Raw genomic sequence first — 27,406 nt, 5'->3', positions numbered from 1 at the left:
ATCAGACGTCAGTAGATTCCCTGCTTTGGAATTAAAGGACCATTTACTGCCTGTTTTTTGTCTTTGCGGTGTATTTTCACTGGAAAACTGATGAAGTTAAGTTTGTTAAGAAATGCTGGCCTTCTTACTGCATAGTTTTAGCATTGAGTTGCAGCTCAGAACAACTATACTTGGATTGATCTTTAGGAGTGATATTTGTAAGTTTTGTTTTATGAAGTAGGAGCAGAAATGTAGTTGGTGACAGGCACATGTAGGAGTGTTTAGTTTAGTTTATTTTGTTCTGGCATATTCAAAATGATCCTGAATGGCCTTAAGGTGATCTACATCCACAGGTCAAACCAAGGTTATGTGTTACTGATCGGCACTGGGGAACTGTTATCGTTCGTGTGTTGTCTTTTTATTCCTTATCTTTTTTTCACCGTCTCACTCTGCCAACAACTTTCTCTCAATATGGCCTCACATATGGGTGGTTAAGAAAATAGAAACCATTTCTAAAAAGAGAATGTAGGCTAAATATTTGCAGGTAAAGCCTTTTATGTATACCTCTGAAGATTTACATAAAAACTAAAGTGATGCGAACATAATAATTGTATCTTTTTAACTTTATTTTCAATCCCCCATGTTTCTTATTTCATTTTATAACCTTTCCTCCTTCCTTTTTCTTGCCAGTATTCATTTAATTGTATTCACTGTGTTCCCCTATTTTCATCTTCTCCATTTTCCCATCACTTCCTTTCCTCTTATTACACACCATTTTGCTCATGCCTTCCTTCCCCACCACCACATCTCTTTTTTCATTGTTTACCTTCTCCCTCTCTCCTCTCTTCCACTTCTCCCTATCCCCCTATCCCTCTCTTTCCCGGGCTCCATTCATGTCACTTGGCTGCACTCATGCATGCTGACATATCACCCTTATTGTGCCAGCAGTGCGCCTCTACACTGTAAATGACAGAATGCACCCTTGGTGGGGAGGAAATAAAGAAAGGAGTGATAGAGAGATAGAGACAGGGGGAAACCGGGAAGGTAAAGGTCAGAGGTGTATCTACGGAGAGAGAGTGTACATTCAGACAAAGGCAAAACTCAAACAGAATGGAAAGTTATGTAAAGACAAAGTAACATGAGCTGCATTAGCTTTGATACAAAGTGAAATACATAGATTCCTTGAATTCTTGTACATAATGAGGATGGTTTTTGGGTACCTTTATCTGTTTCTCATATATGTCATTATGAGCGGGTGTATTAGTATATACATGGTCTGCGTGACAAGGGCTGCATTGATGAATGAACACATTTAAATAAATGCATTGACGTTAAAGTATGTACATTCATTCTTGATTCACAGTAGTAAAAGGTCCATATAATCAACTGCATGATAACGAATAAAGAATAATAAAGAATCTTAAAAGCAAAAAGCAAACAAGAGTGTGACACACTTGTTTTATCAACATATGACACACTAATTGGAACCAGTACTGTGTCATCTGGCACAAAAACAAAAATGATATGGGAACAAAGCACCACCTAATGGTTCTTTAAGCAAGTACAACACATGTTTCGACTGTTTGGCTGATGTGAAAGAGTGATAAGATGCATGATCAGTGGTTAGTAACATTTCAAATCATTTCCATCTTTTGAGTCAAGCAGAGAGGCAGTTTTTCCAGCCACATAATGTAGGACGTAACCTTGAAAAGCCACATTTCTGCAATGTCTATTTATTCGTAAGAAGGCTACTCTCAGGCAGAGACTTCAATAAGCTGAACGATCTGTTTTCTGCTTTCAGATCTTTGACACCGAGCTCAAGGACCAGGAGAGGGAGGTGTGTTTTGTCGACATTGCCTATGATGAAATTCCCGAGCGCTACTATAAAGAGTCTGAGGTGAGAGGGTGGAGGTGTGAGTGGGTAAATCTCGTTGAGAGATAACACTACTGGAGAGGTGTAAATGTAGTGTTAATTCTGGTAATGCTCTAAGAAAATGTGATCTCGATACAACAGTATAAACTCTGTCATATTGTGATCTTACCCAGATCTAAATATTTTTATATCCAATCATTTGGAGTGAGAAAGCTCCTATTAAGGAAGATTTTCACAGAAAAGATTATAGTAAACTTGATATTATTATTTACTGTTAAATTTGATATTCAGGCCCAAACTTTGGTGACCTCAATCTGTCTGAAGGCTGCATTTGATGCTTTATACTGTATGCCTATCCCATTTCACAAAGCATTGATCTGAAATCGAAGCCTTTCATACTTCAGATTCTGTGAAGTGTGAGAGCTGGTAATTGTCTTCGGAGCTGTTTGATAACAGACTGCCTCAGCTCTAATGAGTAGAGATTCTCAAAGGACCAGAGGGGTAAATGCAAATTGTATTTAATACTGGCATTCAGTCGTGCATGTAATATCAGGTTCTCCCTTACGCCTCTTAACTGGGATGCAGAAACAAAATGCCTTAAGGTTTAGGTTAATTATTGTAATAACCAATCTGTTCATTTTCCTAAAAATCACAGGACTTGCGATATTTCAAGTCCGATAAGACGTCCCGGGGGATTCTGCAGGAGGGCTGGAGGGACACCCAGGAACCCGTCATGTGCTCGTACAAGCTGGTCACCGTCAAGTTTGAGGTGTGGGGACTGCAGACTCGTGTGGAGCAGTACGTACACAAGGTGAGAGTTCGCCTACAAGTTAAATGCCAGATCTTGCATTGTTTTTAACCTTGGATGTAAGTTGCAGAAATAAACCTTTACATCTGTACTTCTTTGCTTGGCTAAATTCATTTAATTTGGTCCGATCCCCCAACCCAGGTTTTTCTAATCTTATAACCCCAAGACTAGATGGTTTTTAAGAACACTATGAAGCATTTGTCACTATTTGCTGAGCGTCACTGTGTTGTGTTGCAGGTGGTTCGGGATGTGTTGCTGCTGGGACACAGGCAGGCTTTTGCCTGGGTGGATGAGTGGATCGGTAGGTCTATCAGCCTTCATCTAACACTCCAGCTAATTTACTGCAACATCACACATTTCACTCTTATAGTCATTAACTATTTTGTATACCAAGTTACCAAGAGACATTGCAAACACAATGTCATTAACGTTTCCCATATAAACAACATATATTTTTTGCATATTTGTTACTTATTTGGACCTTAAAGAAATACATACATGATTCATAAGACCATTACACTTTCCATGCCTTTATACTTTAAAACATTTATTTATTGTTGTTATTACTTTTCTTTGAAATGTAAGCGCTGTTATACTGTAGCTAATTAGATTTTATAAATCACCGATAATAAATGTTTATTTACAAGTATGCATGAAAAATCACTCCACCTGCATCTATTTTATCCCTGCTGGCCGTGCTCATTCTTCTACAGCATCTTCCTCTTGGTACCGCGACTAATCCCAGAATGAAAAACTCTGTACTGTTTTTCAGGGTTTGTTTTACATGAAACATGCATCATAAAGTATCACTCTTAACCACACTATTTCATGTTTGAGAAATTAGTATATATCTTGATGAAAATTATTTTACGTCAGTTTAGTACGAGTCAAGAGAGTCTCAGTGATATATGTTTAATATTGTTTTTTTTATAATTTTAGCTATATTTAATTTGAAAGCTGAATATAAATTATAAAAAAAACTTCAGGGTGTAAACTTTAAACAAAATTGCGGCAATTTCTTCAGAAATAATTTGAAGAATGATGCACTTTTTGAAAACATGAAAGCTTACTGTGTATGGTTCCCTGAGAGTCTGGTTACACAAGAGGTAGCCATAAGTGGCTGCAACACATTAACCCACTTAGCTGTTGAGCTTTTTCCATAGCTCTAGGGCAAAAGGATAACAAGCCCTTTATCTTTGCAACGAAATATACTCCTCGCCAGTGGCGGATTTAGGATCGTAGGAGATCCGGGGCGTAGCCCAGAATTTTGAAGTTGTTGAGCGGGGGAGGGGGGGGGGGGGGGGGGGAGCATAAAGCAGACTCTTCACGCTAACGAAGGATTTCTTCTTATCCAGGGCAGGGAAGGCTAAGCATTACGCAGGCTACTGTCCCACAGCTGCTGCCTCTCTGTTAGACTCCGGTACTGCACATTACTCACGAGACGTGAAAAATAGCTTCAAGTGAAACATTCTGGGCTTTTCAGAAAACATCCGGGGCTTGAGCCCAAGTAGCCACCCCCTAGTGCTGCCACTGCTCCTCGCCTCTCCTGCCTTCAATCACTAACCTTTACCACAACTCCCAACAACCAGGATGCTTGAAATACTCCCTTCTCTTCTTGCCCAGATACAACAAAAGTCTTACATTTCCAAACATTCGGTCTACCTATGCTGTAAAATGTATTATCTCTTCGATTTACACATGGCATCTATTGCAGTTCTGTCCGTCCTGGGAGAGGGATCCCTCCTCTGTTGCTCTCCCTGAGGTTTCTCCCATTTTTTTCCCTTTAAACTGGGTTTTTCTCTGGAAGTTTTTCCTTGTACGATGTGAGGGTCTAAGGACAGAGGGTGTCGTTTTCTCATACTGATATTCTGCACAAACTGTGCTGTTGTATTTGCTGTAAAGTGTCTTTACTGTAGGGTATTTTTATTATATGTACAGCACTTTGGCTCAACCAAAAATCGTTTAAAAATGTGCTATATAAATAAAACTTGATTTGATTTGATTTATGTTTTTTTGGCATTTTATACTTTCCTTAACCTTGAAACATCCTTGACCTTCCTTTCTCCCTCCTTCCTGGCTTGGATGTAGCTCTCTCATCTACACTCTCTGGTTCATGGGAAACTAACGCTTTGACCTCTAAAGCTTAAACTTCAAAAAGCTTTAATCACCTGCTTAACTCCTTTACTGACGCATGCACACGGAATGCACCTTTGCCACCTACACCCTCCTTACCTACGTGTACGTAAACTGGATTGCCATTATTGAGGAGTAAGCAACATTTCGATCCTCGTTCCATCCCTCCTCCCTTTTTCCAGATATGTCTTTGGATGACGTGCGGAATTACGAGAGAAAAATGCATGAGAAAACCAACATTAAAGTTTGGCTTGAGCAGCAAGAGCATTCCACAACAAACCCATCTTCACTGGATGACATAGAGATCCATGACAAAGCAAGCGTATGTGTATTTTTTCATTATTTTTCACTCCATTGCCCCTACTTTATCTGATACTTTACCCGTTGGTGAATGAAGATGTCACAATTGCAAAAACGTTTCATCCTTTCTTACATTGAGCGACCTATTCATTCATTGACTGTTGAATATGTAAAGAATACAATATTAAGTCTGCGTGGTTCTCTAAAGGTTTTAAAAGGTATCAAGGAAAATCAATTCAACACCAATAGACACTACCAACATTTTGGGAGTTAAAATAACTATATGCAAGCTTTTAAAAAATACTGCTTTTTTTATTATGTTTTTTTTCCAGCATTGTTCAGACTGTGATGTGTATTTTTCTGGGTGTGCCTCTGGCTCTAATAATGAAAGAGTTATGAAACAAATCCTTCCTCTTATTGGCCTCTTGTTGATCTTATTTTACATTCCAGACATGACAATGGATGAGGTGAGAGAGTTTGAGCGCACCATCCAGGAGGCTACCAACCAGAAGATCGGGATCTTTCCACCATCCATCTCCATCAGCGAAACGCCCCTGTCCTCCTGTTCCCTTACCGGCCCCGCCAGTGCCCCAACCACCCCCATGTGCACCGATGCGCCTGAGTCCCTCTCTGTCACCAAGGACAGACCTCGCAAAAAGTCTGCTCCGGAAACCCTGACCCTTACCGACCCTGCCCCAAGTGGCGCACCACAGGGCTCTAACCTGAGCCCACTAGTCGATTCAAACCACCTGGAACCATCCACACCACCCTCCTCCAGCTCTGATGTTGCTGAGACAGACGAGCAGTAGAGGGACCTTGGGATGTCTTCCCCTACACCCAGCTTCATATACCCCCAACCCCATTGTGTTAGTAAACCAATGGGACATCATTACTCATTCAAGTTCTCTAGCCTTATCCAATTATTTGATCTTGGACACACAAAAGTCATTGTCACAATTGTCCACAACAGTGTCACTGATGCCATCCAGGCAGCTGTAGCCGTCCTGATGTGACTGATTTCCTCTTCCTGTGAGTCAAGCCAGCCACATGTCTCATCTATTATAACCAATCTAATCAAACAAAATGCATCACTAATTCGTTTTGTTAAGATAATTAATACATAATTCTTAGTGTTTCCTGAATATAGCTTTCTTCAATCAGTCGCGGTCTGATTTTAAGCTGTTAAACTAAGAAGTAGTTGCCTTAGCACCACAAAGCCAGTGGCATTTATTATTTTTGGTGATGCCTGACAAACTGTCCTTTTTCATTCTGTAAAATTACCATATGTATTAAGTTCGAAATAAAATCACAAACCAGAGAAGGAGAGTAGACCTAATATGTCAGAGTAACACATGCAAGTACCCTCATAACAGAAAGCAACTGTTTCCTGAGCCATCCAAACTGGCCTGCGGATAAGATTGCACCCATCCATCCCATCCCAAACTCCAATTATACAACAGATGCAAGATCAGTACAATCATGGAGAGCTTACACCTCAGGTATCCCTTACTACCTGGCTCAAACTCAAAAAGCAGGGATATTACTTTACCTTTCTCTCCCTGCTTATTGCCAAACGTTTTATACCTCCTCAGATATTAAAATACAACTATTGTATGTACTCTACCAGTCTACTTAACCCTTGGAATGTTTACACATCAGAAACCTTGGAGCATTTGAATATTAGCGGTAACGTTGTTCCTTAAGCTGTTGTTATATCTGCACTTGCGGTTCTAGCATGACAGTGCAATGATTCTAAGATTAAATTTGTTGACGTTTATTACTGCTTATATGTTAGTCAAGTTGACTGAGAGGTCAGTAAATATATATATATATATATATATTAAAAGAAAACAAGTTAAGTAAAAAAAAAAGTTTAATGCTGCCTGAAATGAATGCTGGATATCTCATGTGACATAAACGTGATCCAATTTTATCAAATCACTTTATCGTCATGTGAAAGAACAAGGCCATTTTGGGGAGTTTTTAAGCATCGACAGATCTTTGTGCACAGTAGATATGAGGACAACTCAAAACTGGATTTGAGGAGAATGGCATATGCAACAAGCTGACATGAGTATGTTCTTAGTTAGCCGCATAGCATTTGTGGGAGTTCTGATCCTTTTAACTTTGCCAGTGCTGGTTGGTGATACTCAGCTGGTGATTTAGTGGGCGCTTTGAAACGGGAACACCCTATGCAGAGCCCTTGTATTTCTGCTGGGCTTATACTGCTAGTTACTATCTGAAAAAGGAAAAAAGGACAACAAGTTATCTTTTAAACCCTATTTTTTTTCCGCACAATGAAATCACTCAAAGGAAGGGTCTTTACATGCTGCATGGAATTCTCACAACATATATACATATTATGTGAAGTATATGTATATGCTGTAAAATAATGGATTGGTACAGTGTATTTGGTCATGGGACCGTATGGGGAAAAAAGTGAATGCCAACTCTGGAAGCTCTGTACTAATTTTGTATAATAGAATAAGCTGATATGAGTGAGATGTAAGCATGACCAGAGAATATAGGCAGACAAACTCTTTCAATTTAGTGCCTCTGCATGCAACTATTGAATCATCACCAACATGTGAATAAACCAAAACCTCATATATTTCATCTATAGAAACACAACATTTTAATGCATTTCTTTGCCTGTTTTCTATCTCAAATTAGTTAGATTTGAGCAAGAAAATAAATCAGCTGCAGCCCTATAATACAGTAGCTGACCTATAATCAGATCCAACCACTCATATCAGACTACATCACCAGACTCACAAGTATCAGGGCTAACTTCTTAGTATATTTTAAGAAATACCTTTTCCCCCAATATTCTTACACATTTCTTTAAACTCTACAGCGCAAATGCATTTTGCACTTTCCAGTCCTTTGACACCTTATTTGACAATGAAGAAATGTGTTGCATATTAGTCTAGTTGAGTTTGTCAAAGTCCTTTATTACAGCATAGTGACTTAGAAGAGAGCAGTACGAGGAGAGAGTCCTCAGTGATCTTGCCATAAAATATTGTTAATATTATGTACAGTTTCTCACTTGCTTTTGTTAAAAACTAAACAACCGTAGCTATTTATCTGTCTCTGTAGCTTTTGTCTTTGCCTTTTGAGGAAACACATGTCATACACATTTTTGGCCCTATTGTTCTATAATGTATAGATTATACTTACTTGCAACTCTGGTATCGACCATCACTCTTGTCAGGAACACAGAGATCCAGGGATATGTTTGATCTACCATGGGCTATTAAAAATAATGCACGCTAATATCCAACTGTTAAACTGTGCTCTGTTTAAAAGAGCTACATATTAGGTATTGTAAATACTGTTGTTGATGACTGATATAGTAGGTTTCTTACATTGAATCTGTTCCAAGTTGCATTACTGATGTGACATGAATATGCTCATAGATTAGACAGAGAAGGATATTCTTTAGTGTTTGTGTTATAAGGCTGTGTTTTAATCTAGGAGAAATATGTTTCTTTAACTATGAAGTATTGTAATCTATTGAGAATACTGACCTCTGTCAAGTTTCGTTTTCTCAACAGAGTATCAAAATTCCTCATTGTAGTGGTGCACTTTTGACTCTCCAGATGCAGTGCAAAAATGTTTTGTACAAGTTTAAAACAAAATGAAGCTTTTATTTTTTGTTCTGTGGCTGCTTTGACGTTTACTTGCCATGGTAATTGCGAGGTGATTGGCTTTTCTGTTGTTTCTCTTTTTTGTATAAAACATGCTGTAATTTGAATTTGTGGTTGCTGTATTGTTTGAAGGAAAATCTAAAATAGTTTCTAATTTTGCCTTTGGATAAAAGGACCAAGCTTTTTGCTACTTGTCCCCTCCCTTTAACGCCGATTGCATTTGACCAGGCTGTTTTGCTGTTACCTGATAACTGGGACCTGTCTCATCAACCAGGATCACTGAGTTAGCTGTACTGCTCTGAGGGAAACCAGGAACAGCTCAGTGTACTTCTCGTGGTGTTTGAGATGAGCTGTGATTCTGGTTAATGCAGCTTTCTTCATTAATCCTGCTTTGTTGAATATGCCCCAGGTGTGCCATTCATGTTCAGCTGCTGGAAGTCGCTCTTAATTCTTCCATTTTAACTATTTTCTGATTTGATATATTGTTTCTCCTTTTGAGGTTCAGTTGGTTCTTTGTTGTAATTATTGTTTAACTTTTTCTGGAATAGACTAATAAACTTCTATTGCAAATTGTTACTTTTCTTTATATTCAGCATGCATGTTTCACACAACCCCTTGTGTACATTTCTTTGCACCTTCCAAGTTAAAACTGCATGGAGGCTGGTGACGCCTTATATTTGCTTTCTTTACCAACAGTGATATTTAATCAACATGGTCAAACCATTTAAAGGAACACTTTTTACACTCACACTATTTAAACAAGAAATCCACCAGTGATGTCTTTTTTTGACCTACATTTGTTTCCAGGTGTATTTTTATTATTTCTGTGGATTTGTGATTTTATTTTTCTATTTTTTTATTATTTATTTTAAGTGTTTTAAATCATTTTATGGATTGTTTATCAAATCTAAATCTGCAACATAACTAGTAACTATAGTTGATAGATAATGTAGTAAAGTAAAAAGTGTTTTTTGTTTCATATATGTTTAGAAGTACCATAACATAGAAATTCCAAAGTAAAGTATAATGACATCAAAATGAATGCGTAGACTTGGACACAGGGCAGCTAAATTACATTTGTTATATATTTTTAAATCAAAAAATAAATACAACTTCATTAAAGACAAAGGCAATATGATTTCTTTCTAAATAGAGGAAAACTTCCTTTTTACCCCAAGCAATAGTAATTCAAACACACCTGATGGAAATAAATCCAAGCAATAAAATACTTTGAGGGGACGCTTAAATCATGTGATTCCCTTCATAATCCATTGGACATCATTGATATATACTGTAATTACAGTGTATTTTGTAATTCATCCCTTTTACTTCCATAGGAGAGAAACCACAACACTGATCCAGAGACAGTGTGATATGCTCAAGGTGTGCCCTCCAGTGGATGTTGTGTTCACTGCAGCTGTGATAGCTGTAAGTGTAGTGGCAACCGTCGTTTGTCTAGCCTGTCCTGCACATTTCCCCACATTTCCTACTTTGTCCACGGCAGCCAGCTCTACATTCTGTGAACAGCAGGAAGCGCTGTATGTAGCGACTGTAACGTTGGCCCCTCCAGCCCCAGCCACTGCGCTGGTATTGAGGGTACCGTTCCCTTTGCGGATGGTGATGCTCTCAATACCGGTTCCATTGATGCCATCCGTGAGATTCGCAATGAATGTCCACTGTGAGGAAGCACACAGTGATGAAGAGGATGGACAATTGGAGGAAGAACTGACTGTCTGGCACACTGGACGGGTAATATCGGTCACCTGGGAAACAAATAGTGGGAGAGATGGAAAAATAATGCAACAAAACTGGCATTTTATAAACCATTAAGAAAATGGCAAAGAACCAAAACACAAAACATAATTTTAACATCAGAAATTGTTATGGCAATCCTAACAAATTAACTTTACTTTTTTAACCAAAACTAACACCATCAAATCTATGAATCAAAGAAAATGAATGAACAATGGATTAAAGTCAACACATACATGTAAAATGGCTACCAGGCATTATGCCTTTTATAATTTGTTGGCACACAGCAAACTTAATGTAGTTGACCATTAACAATTATTGAACATTGATATATTCAGGATGGAACATGTAACATAGTCTGGTCAGTACTGCTTGCCACCAAACCACCACCTTATCCTGCTTTCTTTTTCCTCCTACCTTGGCCACCACAGAAAACCTGAGGACAGCGTAGTTGATGTCAGTGGCAGCTGCATTTTCGGCCTCAATGGTGAGGGTCACGTCTGTTCCGGATGCAGCACTGGCCGGTGCCGTTAAGGTCACGGTGCCGTTGGCTGTGCCTCCATCGCCTGACGCTATGGTGATGGAGCTTGGTGAGGTTGAAGTATAGCTGCGGTCATTGTTGGCTCGCACTGTGAACATCCCTGTTGCAGAGTCGTTGACAACTCCGTTGGTGGTTGTGGCGACTGTGAAAGGAACGGAGATGGTAGAGCCTGGTTCTATGTTGGTGTTGCTGGCTTGGGCCTGAAAACGTGAAGAGGCAGTAGAAAGGAGGGAAGAGGGGAATGCTGTCACACATTATTTGTATTGTTACTATAGCATTATCTGTTGAGGGGTGTTTGTCTGTATGTTTGGTAGCCATACATGGATAGAAGAACAGAAAACATGACAGAAACAATAACATTTAACATAATCTCCCCTTGTGATCCCCTGAAAACTGAAGGTTATTGAGCTTACAGTAACAGAGATACTGGAGGTCTTGATCTGAGTGGAGGCCTGTCTCTGGAAGCTGGTTGCTGTGGACCTGGAGGTGGAGCTGCCATCCGCTCCCTTCATGCGAACCACAAACTCGCCTGCTGGGACTCCACTGAATGTCACCAGGAAGGTACCACTCCCTACCGACTGTGGAGGACAGAACGGTAAAGTAAGAGTATGAGACGCTACTGTTTACTTCCAGCTGCAAATTCTGGATCTGTTTGCTTGTGATATGGTTTATTTGTATCAAATATTGTTATAGTATACAAAGCATGCCTAGTGGAACTTGTATCTGTTGCAGCTTTGCTCTATAGATCAAAACGATCTAACATGTTTTTTCTAGAATTTCTTTGTACACTCTATGGAGCAATTAAGGATATTATGGTATTCAAGATGTCAGCTTTTGGAGAGCATTGTGACCTCTACTACAACCTTAAAAGGCAAAGTCATTTTGTTTTTTTAGTTTTGGTAGAAAAATGGTAAGTCAAAAAGTTAAGTATATAGCTACTGGGTATGGTCATCAAGTGTAATGCATGACCTGCCTGCAATGATCCCTTGACCTCTGTTGGCCCGGAGCTGTCAAACAGAGTGACCTCTGTGACCTTTACTTTGTCACTTCCTGTCACAGATATCATGAGGCTAGCATTACCACCTGAAAGTCATGACAAGAGAGAAAGGGAAAATGGGTGAGTAATTATGTGACAGCTCCTTAGGTATGCACTGTACTGTATGTACATTACAACAGAATATGTTAAGGTGTTGGAAGAGGCAGAATAGTTGTGAGGGTTGAACTCTTTACATTTTTGGGGAGTGTAATCAAATATTTTCAAGTCAGATGATTGTCAAGGATAATTACGGAAAAGGAGAAGGATTTTTTCAAACTGTAAAAAAACACAATGTACAATTATTATGAAAGCGGTCTGACCTGAAAGAGGACGTCCCTCCTTTAGGCTGAAATCCCCATGGGCTCCCTCATGAGCTTCCACAAGGTTATAAATGAAGTTCACTGAGCTTTGACCTGATGAACAAACGCACAAAACAGATCAGATTGACAAAAGAGATGTGCGAAATGGATGATTAAAACACATTTTCAAATTTCCTTTCATTGAATTCCCACTGTCTTTGGTGATACTGACTTGTGACCTTAACAGAGTAAGGATTTTTAGAGTTAACACTGATTTCCCATGATCCTGTTTGATTGTCAGTGTTAAGGCTTAAACGACGTAGGTTTCCGGCTGTGGTTATGGTTGCCAAAGGACCGCTGGACTGACTGGAACTCTGAGATACACCTAGGGGAGAAAGAAATATGTTAAAAAAAATGCTTTCTAAAAGGCAATCAAAAGAAGGCTTTATTGGAAGGGAATTTAACAAAACCTGTGGGGCTCGTGAGATCGAAAGTGAGAGATGAGGCTCCTGTGATGTAGGCAGTCAGGTTCCTAAGTGATCCATCAACAATAAACGTAAAGTTATCAGGCCTTCCAGGATTCCTCACTACCTGAAAAACTGTCACCTGAAAGAAGAGGGAACAAAACATGACATTAAATACAGACTGTACAGTCCCGTCTTCTTTGAGTTAGGTAGGATTTTTCTTGTTCAATGTCTTACCACAGCACTGGCTAATGAATCCTCTATTACACTTGTAGCCAGAGTGAGGTCTGACTTGGTCACCTCAATGGCCTGACCTCCAGAGGCACGGGCAAGGTCACGGTACAGCTGGGCATCTAATTGGCTCATTTTACGAGGAGACACCCGCTGAGTGTTTCTGCGGCGCCGTCGACTCGCCAGGACATCGGTTAACATAAAAGTTACCTATAAGGATAAAATAAAAATGCTTATCTTAGACCTGGAAACATGTCCTCGAATGTTAACGTTTTTGTGTAAATCTGTATGTAATGAATAGGCATTAAAAATGAATGGAAAGGAAAAAGTCAATACTTACCACTGACTTGGTGCTCTCTATAATAGCAGTGATGGTGCTTTTCAGATGAGCATCCTTAGCTGGAGCGTCAGTGAAGACAAAGATCTCAGATGAGGGTGGAGCAGCAGTCAGGGCAAGCTGCCAATTGTACATGGAACAGGAAAAATATGGTTAAATGAAAGTGACAAAAAACTTTGATTTAAATTAGAAGTTAATTTTGCATCTGTTTATTTAGCACTAAGAATGACTGGAAAATTATTTTATTTTATCATTTAGCGACTGACATGATATCGCTTTGTTGCTTTACATAATTGTGTTTTTTAAATGAAGAAATATGGAATTATTGCATAACAGTGGGAAACACTTCACCTGCAGTCCAGACAAGCATAACTCTGGGATGTCTCCTCCTCCACTTGCAGACAGTTTGTTGATGCTGTCTTTGAAGAAATCTGCATTGGTTGTCATTGTCACAGGTCCAAACCCTAGGTATAGGAAATGAACATTACCACTTAATCATAAATTCAACACAGTTTGCAGTTTTACAGGAAATCTTGTTGATGCTTTTAATAAGACACTAAGAGGCAGATTATTCTGCCTCTATATATTTTTATAATCTTCTCTCATAAAAATAAAAACATGTTTGCACCTGGGTCATTGAAAGGTACCAGTATGTAAGCGGAGGGCTCCTGCTGGGTTCCCCTCTTACTGTCAATGATGGCGAAGGAAACCCTCTTAGCTTCGGCTATGTCATCGCTCATACTGCCTGTGGTGTCAATGACAAAACACAGCACTGAGGACTGGGAGAGGCCCATTAATCTGCAGGAACAGAAGGGAAAGAAAACAAGTACAGTTGATCACTGGTAATTTATCTGTTAGTCATTAATGATTACCATTTGACCTCGGGGAGAGAATATAAGTATTTAGGGACAGCCCAGTAAGTGTCAATGTAATGCTTTGCAAGACAAAAGACATCAAGCAGTTCTGGTAAAAGCTGAGCTATATTTGTTTGAAATATGCAAGCTTTCCAGGTGTCTAAGATACATAAATATGCTGTTTCAACACTTTATCAGTGACTTTATTTCATTGAAAACATTATTATAATATAACTTCCAAGTGGTTAAGGTGTTGGTGGCCCATACCGCAGGAAGTTCTTGTCTCCCACTGCTACTCTGACGTCCTCTAGTAGCTCCATAGTGGCATTCACAGCCAAATCAGCTGCTTTTGGGTGAAGTGAGCCATGACTGGACCCAAGGTCGTCCTTACTGATGCCCCCCACTGGGTCTTTTCTGCTGGTCCGGTCAAATGATCCACCGTGGCTGCATTTGCCTTGATCAAATAAATTATGTTTGTGATGATACTTATGTTCCTAAAATACTTGACTACAAAAGTTAAATTGTTTCTTAAATTCACCTGCAGGTTTTGCTGGAGAGAAGATGTTGAAGTAGCCTGAGGTGAGAAGCCCTTGCTGCAGCAGGTCAGGAAGAAGGTTGTTCTCACATTTTCCTCCAGTACAGTTTCTACAGGTGGGAACACTTAGGCCTGCAGAAAAGGTAACAAAAATAAATAATACAAAACTGGTCAGGTTCTTTTTCTAATTTATTTGTTTTACACATACATTATGTGACACATTGCACTACCTTAAATCGGAGAGAAATATATATATGTGTTGATAATGTAGAAGTTCCCCTTAAATGATTATTAATGTTCTTGGTTTGAGAAGTTAAAAGGAAACACAAATCAAGTACGGGAACTAAACTGTGGCCGTTTCTCAATGTCGAGTAGAGCTGCTGCAGAGCCACTATTTCAAGTATACTACGTCATCGAGTCCCGCCGAAGGACTGTTTAAATGCATGTTAAATGCCCAGCATTCGGCGCCACTCGATGACGTAGTATACTTGAAATAGTGGCTCTGCAGCAGGTATACTCGACATTGAGAAACGGCCTGTATGCTTGTGTGCTGAGTACATTGTTACTCAATATCTCATTGAGTAACAATGCACTGTACTTATTTCCACGAGTGGTTTTCGTATGCACATGCAGGGTGGGTGTATGTTAACTGACAAGGTGTCTAGTGTGATTTCTCAGTGAAGTATAAAACCAAATATATGAAAGTATTTTACCTGCCAGGTTTTCAAGAGGTTGGTCTGGGCTGATCAGAGTGCTGTAAGGACTTTTGTTCCCCAGCTCCACCCAGTTACTGTGGCTGTAAAAGTCCTACAATATGACATGAATCGTATTAAACACCACTATTGCTTTGTGTTTAAGATAATATCTTTCACCAAAAGACAACAACTACCCCCACAACAATCTGAACAATGATCATCATTGTGACCTGTAGGGTGTGACAGACTTGTCCAAGATTCCACCTCCCTGCGACGAAGCTCTCCAGCTTCACACTGGCCTTCACAGCAGCCACACCTTGGCAACATAATAGAAAGATTCAGTCAAACAAAACAACACATCTCCCTTCACTTAACATTCGCTTTTCATGGTACTCAGTCAAGGATGTAAATTCCTATTGATGATTCAAAAGTGTTGAAACCTCATTGTTCAAACCTTTCATTACCTCTCCGACCAAACAGTTTGGTGCAGTTTTCGCTGTTTAAATGTGGTAGACTTTCCTATTCCCCTGCACTGAACTTCATTTTCCATTCGTAGAAAAGTACTCAGAAGTCATGGAACTGTGAAGGGCATGGCTGCCTACTTGTGTTAACCAACAGTAAAAGTTAATTGATTTAAGATTAGTTTGCCTTAATGTGACTGTAAAAATGGTTTTCTTTCCAAAATAATTTCTTTAACTAACAAGCTGGTACCATATCTACAGCAATGAGACCACTGCATTTAAAGCTCCATAAATACAGTATAGAATCTTTGGAAAACAATGTTGCTAACAAATAATATTGAATGTTTTTTTGTTTCATGAATGTTCTGAGTAGGAAAGCATTGTTGATGTGTACCTGCTGTGATGACATCCCGTCCGTCTTGAAAGGTCTCATCATCAAAATGATGCTTCTCACTCAGCGCAAAAAGCTTGTCCACTTTTGCGTTGCTGAAGTACATATTGGCGATGGATGTTTGGAAAAGGACAGTTGAGAGGAGAGAGGTGGAGGTACCTGTCGTAGAACAGGCCCTTTGCACCTCATCAGTTGACAGGCTGTCATCAATCTGGAGACAAAGACATAACAAAAGACTGACTGCATGTTTTAAAATCTACGGTTAAAAATAATACTCATACGTGCCTTCCTCATGCAGTTTTGCACTGAATAACTCTTAAGTTCATCAGTGGTAGAAATGTGTACCTTCATCTTCCTTTAGCAGCAGTACATATTTGAAAAGCATTCCTAAAACAATAATTAGAATACCAAATACCTCCAGGAATGTCTGTCATACTATTGTCAGTTTCTCCAAGTGCTAAAACTGATACAATGTCACATTTAGTTATGAATGAATCTACTTATTTGCCATTGTAATGTCCAAAGGGCTGACCCTAACCACAAAAGTATAAGAGGACAAATTGTCTTAATGTCACACTATAATAATAATAAAAAAAAAAAATCATATAATAATTCATACTGATTTTTTAACCATAGTTGTCACATTTTCTCTTTTAGCGCAGCTTTTCAACTCACAGTCAGGCGGAAGTCCCGTCCCTCCGAAGCAGCCATGTCTCGGCAGACCTCAGCTGTCTTTCTGAGGACCGCCCTCAGTGTGATGTCACGGTGAGTGGATGAATTACCATCAGGTGAGAAGAGGGGTTGGAAGCTATGAATGAAGTCTGACAGGGAGATCACCACTGCCACGAGGAACACGACTGTTTGTCTGCTGGCCATGTTGGAGGACAAGGATGATGAAGTCTGATAATGAAGAAATCTGGATGGTTACGTCCTCTTCACCTTTTCACCTCTCCAAAACTTTCCTATTTTCCTGTTTTATTTTTTTTCCACTTCTTTCCCCACACCAAAACACAACTGAACACAATAAGGTGATGTCTCTCCCACTGTGTTTAGTTTTTGATCTATGGGTTGCCACAACAATTAAAATAATGTGGCCAACCACAGAGAGGTGACTGGCAGTGAATCAGGTGTATCTCGGCAATAAGTGACAAGTGAAAACACCGGAGGAAGAAAGAGGAAGTGAAATCAGTACAAAAAGAAAAGGATAAAATGTTAAGAATATACCAATCTTCAGTGTTTTTTGTATAATTCATGTTTACTTTTATTGAAGCAAACTTTTATTTTAATTTTATGATTTCTAAATCGTTGTACAATGCTTGTTAAGTTTTAGGGTGGCATGGAGAATGCTATTTAGTAAATAGGATAACTTGTTTTTCCTACATTTCAAAAATAATCCTCACCAATAAAAGGATAGCATAATCTCATATGCCTCCCTTTACATTTGAAATCAATAATTCACATAATCTGAACATATGTAACCTCTTAGTTTGAATAGAGAAATCTAATAAGAAAACAAAAACAGAAATTATACATTTAAAAAAATGAAAACAATTCAATATGGATCAATATTAATGAACACAGTGTAAATAATACAAAAGATTCATATACAATTTAAGGTCTTACCTGTGTGCTTTTTAGCACTCGTTGTATTCAGTCCCACTATGTCAGCATCTCATGTGAACACTGTACAGATTATATTGTGAGCAGATGTATGTGTTTCCTATGTTATCTTGAAAATGTATGTATGTCGATGTGTGTGTGGGTGTGTGCTGAGAGACGTGCGAGAATGAGAAGTGTGTGTCCTCATTCCCTCCCCTTAATGATTAATCACCCCAAAGTTGGCCAGTATGGAAAGTGTAGTTAGAGCAAGTCAAGACAAAAACGTTGTCTTGTGTTGCCTCTACCTTGATCAACATTGATGAAAAGAAAAATCTCACACACCTACAAAACCTACGTCTGTGTTGCATTGTGGATCGTTGCAACAGGCATGATCATTTTATTGATGTGATATTTTGTTGATGATGCATCCAATTTCTAATGTTTTTATCTTCAGTTTTGGGTGTATCTGATTGGGATGGCATTTATTTCAAATCAAATAAAGTAGAGACATTTTAGACATGTACATGCACAATGGCCCATTGAGTTGATTGCAGGTAAGAATCCTGTCACACATACAGTAACCCTGCTTAACAAGATGTTGCCTGTCATTCATTTATCTCACTGTACAGAAACTAAAACAACAAGTCAAAACCCTATTTCTCATCATGGGCAGGGCTCGGATGCAGCTGACATACCTCTTTGACCTCTTCTCAATAGGGTTGTTGAAATGTTAAAGGAGCTTTGTCCTACTATAACAACAAGAGATTGTGAAATATCAGAGAAAATGTGTTTATTCATGAGTGTAACAAAGATCGGTTGTCATAAAACATTCCTCAATTATGAATACAAAGTAAAGGTGACCAACGTTGGGTAATCTTTCTGAAAAAACAATACTCATGGTGTTTTACGGGAATCGGGTTGTGTAATATGCTCTTCATCTATTTCAACTGTGAACTGAGGAACAAATGAACAAATACACATGGTATTGTAATAAAGAAATGAATGAAAACCCAGTATTAGAAATAGGAGGATTTTTTACTTAATTTGAACATGTTTTCTGTCAAGTCCGACAATTTGTACACACTTATCTAAAGCATGGACAAATCCGCTGTCACAGAGACGCTGTGATTCCCTCTGTACTATGTGAGCTACACAGGGCATTATTGTATGGTAGAATTCAAATTGTGATGACCCTCTGTATAATGTGCCTACACAGAACATATTAAGTGTGTGTTTTTTAGCAAAAAAGCGCAGGTTTAATAAAATGTATCATTCCTGCTTTTAGTTTCAGGGTCCTGATATTATTGTTCATTGCCTTAGATCAGGGATGGGCAACTTTGATGGTGGTGGGGGCCACATAATTGATGTACTGGCCACCAGGGGGCCGCAGATTAACTTGGAACACACACACACAAATTCCATGTATTGTATGTAATTATTAACAAATATACTAAGTCTGACATCTTCATTGACATTTTACAATCTTTCAGGGAACATCCCCTAATAAGCTCACTAAACAAATATCAGTTCACAGACATTTTATTTTATTTTTACAAGTTGCATGTTTGTATTGAACAGGTTATTTAACAGTGGAATAAAACTATTTTAAACTATTGGAAAGCACGGAAAATGTGCTTGTCATGAACACTACCCCAGACATTAGTTGTCTAACTTGAACCTAAGACACTTGTAGCCTGTCTCTGCATTCCCCTTATTCCACAATAAGGGGAATGTCAACACAGACACCTGTCAACCCGCACTCTGCTGTTCCTCAGCGCCGCTCCCCTTCCCTCCCGCTGAAATTATGAATGAAAAGCGTATAGTAATCATAGATAACACGGCAGGGTTCGTGACAGTTTGTTTTCATCTGATTTTAAATAAACAAAGGCTTGGTTTTTAGAATACTAAACTTGTTTCGCCAAATTCAGATGATAAATACAACATTGAAGCTTGTAAAGGCATAATTACAAGCAGTAGCTTAACGTCACAGCAGGCATAACAACAGCCGGTGTTTCTTGTGAGTTTTTCTTATTTTTTAAAATTAATTACGTTGTTTATAAATGTATCTGAGGGCCGGAATAAGAGGAGGTGGGGGCCGCATGCGGCCCCCGGGCCGCCGTTTGCCCATCCCTGGCTTAGATGCTCCGTCAAATAATATATATTCATATGGGGATTTATGTTCTGATTCTTATGTCAAAAGATTGATAAAATAAGATTTATGGATAGACAATATTGACAAAAGGTTGGCAGTCCAAGTGATTTCTTATTTCTTAGCACACAAATCCTAAACTAAAGACAATAAGATATACTCAAAAATAAAACAATTCAACTTACACTGCTCTGTTGACTATTTTGCTACAAATGAAACGGCATTATTTATATGTTTTGATTTGTCCAATTATTTGTAATGACCCTTATGACCTGATTGTATTTCCCAGGCTTACTCACAACATTTCCTAGTGAGTTGCAAAGGCTTGAAACTTGGAAGTCATTGATTGAGTAACAGAACACTTTATTACAATTTGGCAAGTCAAATTTTTGAATATTATGTCATGAAAAGAAAAGTTAAAAAAATGTATGCATTCCAAGAATACGCTAACAATATTTACTTATACATGAAGTTTTAAACACGGAATTTTTGGTGTATGAATGAATTAGAATCAGTTGAAATGAAACCTTGCCTTTCAGATGACAACTCCAGCCGTGTAGTAAGAGTTGTTATGTAGATATGGGGCACTGTATACTGCTTTTTTATTATGATTTTCTAACACCTTCACAATGACAAAGGGTAGCAAAAGAGATACAATAATTACACAGGCAATGACAACAATTAGCCAAAACCCATCTGCAGGTAACGCAGATATAGGTTGCAACGTATTGCTCTCTATATCATAAACACAGTTTAGGTTGCTCTTCAGTCTGTATAAGACTGTATACCTCTGTGTGTCCGTGTCTGTGTCTGTGACTCTGAAAACCTCATAGGGAGGAATCAGCACCTGGCTGTTTAGCTGTAATGCAGAGTAATGTGTTATGTCAGCACCGAAACACGTGTATACTTCAAAACATGAAGCGTTCCTGGTAAAATTCCATCCGTCAGTGCCTAATATGAAGGTGCTGAACCGAATCAGTTTGTCAGAGATGTTCAGATTCAAAAGCGTCTCAGTTCGGTAATTCGTCCAGAGACATGTCACCTGGCTGTGCTTCAGAATCTGAATGGCTTTGCTTAAGGAAGAATAAAGGGAGTGTGGCTCAAATGTCTTGTTTAGTTTTCCAGTAATTACTTTAGTATCAAGGTTTGACTTGAAAGGTTGCATCATCACTTTTGTGTAAATGTAAATGGCTGTTGAAAGGTGTTTCTCCATATACTTGTGTGCTGGCTCTCTAGCTCTGTGCTCTGCGTTGCTCCAGGTTGTAATGACGTTTCTGCTGGTGTTCCATTTCTGCATAATAGCTTTATCCGTCACAACCGTAGCTTTGGTCTGGCAGTCGTCATACATGTCTTCATTCAGATCATAGGTCACATCCTGCATGATATGCTAAAATGAGGAAAAACATGTTGTTCAATAGTCATCCAGTAGATGGAGATATACACTAAATGGAACCTTGAACCTCTTTTGCCAATCCTTAACAAAACAATGACAGACCATGTAGGTTGGATACCTGTACTAGTGCAACATTACAAACATTTAAAACATGTGTATTTGTCACAACACTATTTGTTATCAGAGTATCACAATTTGTATTTATTATTCAAGTCCTGTCAAATATGTAGTTGTGTAAATAATACATTTTAAATACCTCCTTAACAATATCCTGCCAGCTGAGAGTCAGATATATGGTGACAAACATGAGCAGTCCCACCAAAAGAACAAGGGAACAAATGGCAGAAGCAGATACAGTTCGTCTCTGACATTCTTGGTTATCCGAGGAAGGCATAGTGCATCTGAAACAGAGGGAACATCTCATGTAAACCAGAAGAACTCAGATCTGAGTGACTGAGCAAAGTCCTACAGTGGAACTGAGCACTGTACTGTAGCGTATATCATTCATCCAGATGTATCATACTGTGTTATAATAAAGGGTCAATCTACTCCCATTTAATTCATCAAATTATATACATCTCTGCTGTAAAAATATTACATCTACATAGTAATTGATATGTGTGACTGCATATTAAAGTTATTTGCAATTTACTTTTCACTGCATTCTCTTTGTAATCCAAGTTTTAATAATGTGAGATGTTTTGAAATAACTCACCACATCCTGAGCAACACTACTGTGCAGTTTAGTCTTTTATTAAAAATGGGGCTGTCATCAGTCTTTTTCAGAATAAAAAGTGTACTTTATTTTTGTCGACGACATACAAGACCTTTGTTTGTTTGAACAAGCTACGGAACAAGTTTTACGAGTGTTGGCACATATGGAACCTCCCTCTTGCAATAATAGCAGTGAACTGACGGAGCCAGGGTGGGGCAAGGGTTTTATTTTTTCATTTGACAAATACACATTTACACATAACTTAAGAATATAATGCAAACTAGCAAAGGGTTAAATCAGTTTCTTTCTACTAAATGCTTTTTAAAATAGCATCAAAAGTGTAAAACTAAATTTCGCTGTACAGTGACACAGTGACACAGTGATTGCCGACAAACAGCAATGGCTCCACCCTTTTTCTAAAGAATATCATGCTGCTGTGGAAAGCCCTCGGCAGGAGAAAAGTAAGTCAAAAACAATCAGGTGTTATATTGTTGGTGGAGAATATAATGGTATTATGATGGTCTAGGACTTATCATATTGGTCCTGGTTATGGTTTATTGTTTATCTCTTTCATGTCAGCTAAGTTTGAACTTTAACTTGCAGATTTAAGCAAACAAACTGAATCAATGTGAATGCAAACAATGTTGAAGAATTAGAAAACACTTTTTTTCTTTGGTATTAAGAGCAATTTTTCAGGAAGTAAGAGGTTGTGTTTTTCATTTAGATATGACGTGTGGCAGCTGTGGACCAGTGTGCAAGCTGAGGTCACAGAAACAGTTGGCAACCCTTTGTTTGTTTTTGGCGGTGGCACTTCTATTAATCTATGACCCATTTCGACTCATCTGGTGGCCTCAGAATCCTGCTGAGGTGGGAGGACAGTTCTTTATTTTACATGCAGCAATACATTCACATTTTACCTGTCTCTTGTGTCAGAAGATGTACACTGTATATTCTAAAGCCTTCTGTAAGTGTTGCTCACTGTGGCTTTTCTTATCTGTCCCTGCAGAAAAGTGTTGCTTTGCCTCTGGATATGGCTACGGATTCCATTGATGACATGTATGAGGGTTGCCGGTCTCAAACGGCCTCAGTGATCGACCTGTTTGGCGTGTTTGAGTGGCACTACAACAGAAACTTCAGCATTGCCTGGGCTTTAGTTGAAAGCAGTGCAAAGAAACTTGTCCACACACAGCTGAAAGAAGACCATGCTATAGTACTTTACATGTACACAAAGCTGAAATATATACAACACGTCTTCAACCAAGCAGTGAAAACAGGGAAACACAAGTACAGCACATATACATTTAGGTTCCACTATTTCTACTTCTTCCTCACTGATGCAATTCAAGTTCTGCGTGAAAACCAGACATTGTGCAGAACCACATATCACAGGACATGGGAACTGTTTGACCACAATGTCATCAACACTAACATGCGTTTTGGTGCTTTTACCTGGGCAGCTTCAAGCAAGCAGTCTTTTGACTTTAATGGCAATGTTTCTTGTTTTGAGATCTACTCATGCTTTGGTGCTGATATAACACATTACTCTGCTACAAAACAAAAGGGACAGGTGCTCATTCCTCCTTATGAGGTCTTCAAAGTCACTGATGTCCTGACAAACGACCCATGGTGCAGTGTGGTCTACAAGCTACAGAGCACCAAAGCGCCAAGAAGGGATTTGAATTGTAAATTGAATCAAAAGCAATTAAAAAGATATGTTGAAGTTTATTTAAGATACTTGTATACATGGAGTGCTTGGATGATGTTTGCATACATATTGCTGTTAATAATAATCTCTGTAGTCCTTGTACAACGCAGGCAGAAGCGTTTTGTGGCTGTAGTGCTGGGGGCTCTTCTGGTAATGATAGTTATTCTGGTGATATGGAGAGTTGCTATTTGATAAAAGACGGTAGATGGTGTGTATCTGGGGTACTTTTTCATGTGTTGTTGGTCACTGAGAGAATTTACAATTTATGTTTGAAAGTAATAAGGAAATACAAATGTTATGTCACTGAAATAAAAAATGCTAAGAAACTCTCAAATCGTTTCTGTTCATTGTTGATATAAACAAACTGCTAAATGCAATAATGTGGCTTGTCTGTTCTTATTTTTCAGTGTCATGCTTAATTCAAATGTTTACTTTAACATTTACAAAAAAATGAGGATTAATGAGGGGATTAATAAAGGTCATCTTCTCACACCCTTACCCTATCAGCTGGTGGTAAAAGGCATCTGTTACATATATATTTCTAAATGTTAAATAAAGAAGGTGTGATGTGTTGGTATGTCAGCTTTGACAAAGCTGGGCTCAGTAAAATAAGTAATGTTTTAGTAATATGTTTGGCTGCTGACTAAATAACACATTACAGTTTTTTTCAATTGCTTACACGTCTTTTTGAAAACATGCCTAATTTTCTCAAAACACGTGACAAAATGTACAAAACCACAAAGTGCAAAACACCTCATATATCCTGCAGAATGACTTACTGAACTGAACCTGCTCTTTTTTGAAAAATGATTAAATCTTTAATGAACACGAGGCCGAGGTTCTCATCCCTCCATATGAGATGTTCATAATTTCTAATATAATTAATGAGTAACAGGTAAAAATGAAAGGTCTGGAAGATTGTTATGTTGTCTTTGTCTTGGAGAGTCTAGGAGCAAAGAGCGATCTTAACTGCATGATCGACAAACTTCATGCTTAGGGTTTGTTTGGTCATTGTGGGCTTATGAATGCTAAATGACTACCAGTCAATAAACTGCTCGATGCAGAACTGTTTCTTTTTGTTTTCATTTCACAATGTGAAACACTATAACACTAGATCTATCTGTTTTTTGTTTTTTGTGCATTTTCATGTTTCTGCCTGCACATCTTGTTGCTTCTGAAACAGTAAGTGCAGGCTTTGTTTTAACGGAAAAATGACGCGGACTGGACAGCTGGAGAAATTACACAATTCTCACACTCAAATGTCATCACCAGCCACCATATTGTTTATTTTTACACTTGAAATCAATTGTAATGTGTGCTTCCATGAACACACCAACAGATAATCCCTGAAACAACAATTGTCTGTTAACAACTGCCTTTAATACTTGTTTAGAAAATCTTTACTGTGGTGGATTAAAATGTCTAATCTCCGATACAAGTGTAAAAACCTGCACAACAACCATTATGGCCCTTCTGGGTCTGTTAAAAAAGACAGAGATGTTTAAGTCATTGCCAGTTAGAAAATCTTAATGAGCATGGGATCCAACAATTAAACTGAAAAATAACACGTTATCTATAGTGTATATTGTGCTTGCAGTAGCTTTGGCAGAGCAATCTGAAAACATTTGTTTATATATTCAAATAAATTGTATTGCATTGTACGCATTTCCTGCATATACAACTCCATATTTCCATGATTTCTTATTCTATCTTGGTAAATTGTAATCTCAACAACAGCTCATCAACACTTTACCCTCTTTAATTAAATCATGTACACATATGAATTTGCCAGCAAAATACTCATGGACATTATGTGGTTACTGATCCTCAGGTGATACAGGTGTTTTGTGAGCTGGAGTTCCTCCAGTGTACAGAATCAACTGCAATACACTCAGACCACGAGAAGGTTAGTGCTTTCAAATGTGTCCACTTCACATTTCAAGTTAATATCTAAAACAATGTATGAATTCAATTAACATGTTTTGTTAATTGGTTAAAATAGGTTACCGGAGTTGCTGGCTTGATTTTGTGGATCATTTTGTAACACTTCCTATGTGAGTAAGAACAGGTATCACACTGATATTCAAATTACATTGTACAATTTAATGTTTTACTATTTCTAAGGAAATTACATTACACTCTGATCGTAAGTTACTTTTTTTTTTTAATATAATATCTTTATTACATTTTTCAAATACAACACATAACAAAACAGCTCAGACATGACATGACAAGTAAGGTACGTAGATAAGAATAAGAAAATAAATAAAATACACTGCACAGTGTAGGGATCCCCAACCTCTACCATTCTCAATAACAAAATTAAGTTAGATAGTAGTAATTATCAAAAATAAATAGACAAATACAGATGACAGGGGTAACAAGGTTACAGGAAAGCATAAAAACAGTCAAATCCAAAGTACATAGGAGCGCTAGGCTGAAGGAGGAAACCCTCGTAATATGGAAGATGACAATGTTGGTCCAATATAGTCCAAGTAAGGGAGCCAAATTTTCTGGAAAGCATCCACTGAAGAGTGAAGCATACAAGAGATGTATTCGTTAGGAATGCACTCCATTACAAGGTTATGCCACAACTTCTTCGTTGGAGCAACATCCTATCGTAAGTTACTTTTAATGGTCAGCAGGTAAAGTAAAGTAATACATATTTGTGAAATATGATGCATAACTATAATGACACATCGATATTATCAGATTCTAATGCATTATAGACATGAGCGTCATAGAAAATGTTACAATTGATTTTAATAATGACCATTCTTGACAAATGTAGAACTTGAGTGCAGACTTATTTGGTGAGTACAATTGTGTGTCTCAGGCAAAGAGAGGTTACTGGTTAGCGAATGATTGTAAACAACACATTTTTGGTATTGCCGATAAATAAAGACAACATTTCCTTCTCATACAAAGAAGGATATGTAAAAGTCGGTGACATATCTCACACTTTGACCCTGATAACTATATTTAAAGGACTCTTCTGACATATCCTACTTATTTAAATAGAGTAAATAAAAAACATTTTTTTTCTAGTACATATTTCCAGGAAAGATGTCAAACTTCACAGCAAAAGAAAACAACGTAACAGCTTTCTGCGGTCTCTGTGTCAAGTCACCTGTCATTAATACTGCAATTCTGCCTTATATCCTAATCTCTCTGCCTGCTAATGGCCGGGTTCTGTGGCTGATGGTATCATCTCCTGCCTTCTGGACAGACAGGGTGGAAGTGTCTGAGTTCCACTTGGTTTTTACAGAGCTACTTTTAGGATTCCCGGGGCCACCTTTAATGGCCATACTGTAGGACATTTCTCCTACTCTATGGTTGCAGAGAAAGTGCTCGTACTCATCAAATTAATATTCACAGTTAGGGTTCAACTCCAGAGTGCGGTCTGTATTGAACGCTACCTTGCAGTCGTACACCCTGTGCTGTACCTCAGGTATAAACTCATGAGGTACAGGATGAGCCTTTGTTGTGCAATCTGTTCTTGCAAA

The 27,406-nt window shown here is 38.4% G+C and overlaps 4 protein-coding genes across 7 annotated transcripts in view; 2 read left to right on the top strand and 2 right to left on the bottom strand.

Moving 5' to 3' along the window:
• The window catches only part of LOC117474625 (cytoplasmic phosphatidylinositol transfer protein 1-like), a 73,625-nt gene extending 64,308 nt beyond the window's left edge, over positions 1–9,317 (top strand). Inside the window, exons 6-10 of one of the 2 annotated variants that reach the window (XM_034120529.1) lie at positions 1,781–1,876; positions 2,508–2,663; positions 2,898–2,961; positions 4,976–5,115; positions 5,544–5,770. In XM_034120529.1, the coding sequence (XP_033976420.1) occupies positions 1,781–1,876; positions 2,508–2,663; positions 2,898–2,961; positions 4,976–5,115; positions 5,544–5,549 (462 nt within the window). In that variant the 3' untranslated portion in view covers positions 5,550–5,770. Of the gene's footprint in view, positions 1–1,780; positions 1,877–2,507; positions 2,664–2,897; positions 2,962–4,975; positions 5,116–5,543 lie in introns of both variants that reach the window. The other variant, XM_034120528.1, reaches the window with a different exon arrangement.
• Positions 9,318–9,810: 493 nt separating this feature from the next.
• vwa10.2 (von Willebrand factor A domain containing 10, tandem duplicate 2) lies at positions 9,811–18,077 on the bottom strand. Of its 2 annotated transcripts, XM_034120688.1 has the most exons (18): positions 17,963–18,077; positions 17,015–17,239; positions 16,343–16,550; positions 15,718–15,803; positions 15,506–15,599; positions 14,796–14,924; positions 14,525–14,711; positions 14,032–14,201; positions 13,755–13,867; positions 13,407–13,523; positions 13,073–13,276; positions 12,842–12,977; positions 12,604–12,756; positions 12,393–12,485; positions 12,010–12,119; positions 11,450–11,614; positions 10,913–11,236; positions 9,811–10,506 (listed from the first exon to the last, which is right to left on the bottom strand). In XM_034120688.1, exons 2-18 carry the CDS (start codon positions 17,213–17,215, stop codon positions 10,069–10,071), a joined length of 2,928 nt encoding a protein of 975 aa, XP_033976579.1. In that variant the 5' UTR covers positions 17,216–17,239; positions 17,963–18,077; the 3' UTR covers positions 9,811–10,068. The 2 variants fall into 2 exon arrangements, with proteins under 2 accessions (XP_033976579.1, XP_033976580.1); XM_034120689.1 differs by lacking the exon at positions 17,963–18,077 and having other exon boundaries at positions 17,015–17,314.
• A 1,863-nt stretch (positions 18,078–19,940) lies between these two features.
• Positions 19,941–22,322, bottom strand: LOC117474819 (T-cell ecto-ADP-ribosyltransferase 2-like). The gene is made up of 3 exons (XM_034120828.1): positions 22,196–22,322; positions 21,737–21,881; positions 19,941–21,474 (listed from the first exon to the last, which is right to left on the bottom strand). Exons 2-3 carry the CDS (start codon positions 21,872–21,874, stop codon positions 20,623–20,625), a joined length of 990 nt encoding a protein of 329 aa, XP_033976719.1. The 5' UTR covers positions 21,875–21,881; positions 22,196–22,322; the 3' UTR covers positions 19,941–20,622.
• An 84-nt stretch (positions 22,323–22,406) lies between these two features.
• On the top strand, positions 22,407–24,228 carry LOC117474817 (ecto-ADP-ribosyltransferase 4-like). 2 transcript variants are annotated; one of them, XM_034120826.1, is made up of 3 exons: positions 22,407–22,656; positions 22,920–23,062; positions 23,202–24,228. In XM_034120826.1, exons 2-3 carry the CDS (start codon positions 22,922–22,924, stop codon positions 24,090–24,092), a joined length of 1,032 nt encoding a protein of 343 aa, XP_033976717.1. In that variant the 5' UTR covers positions 22,407–22,656; positions 22,920–22,921; the 3' UTR covers positions 24,093–24,228. The 2 variants fall into 2 exon arrangements, with proteins under 2 accessions (XP_033976717.1, XP_033976718.1); XM_034120827.1 differs by lacking the exon at positions 22,407–22,656 and having other exon boundaries at positions 22,665–23,062.
• Positions 24,229–27,406: the final 3,178 nt, after the last annotated feature.

The sequence above is a fragment of the Trematomus bernacchii genome, unplaced genomic scaffold (assembly GCF_902827165.1).
Source record: "Trematomus bernacchii unplaced genomic scaffold, fTreBer1.1, whole genome shotgun sequence".
In the NCBI taxonomy this organism is placed as follows: Eukaryota; Metazoa; Chordata; class Actinopteri; order Perciformes; family Nototheniidae; genus Trematomus; species Trematomus bernacchii.
The sequence above is the reverse complement of the archived record's forward strand: the minus strand, read 5'-3'. Positions and strand labels throughout refer to the sequence as shown.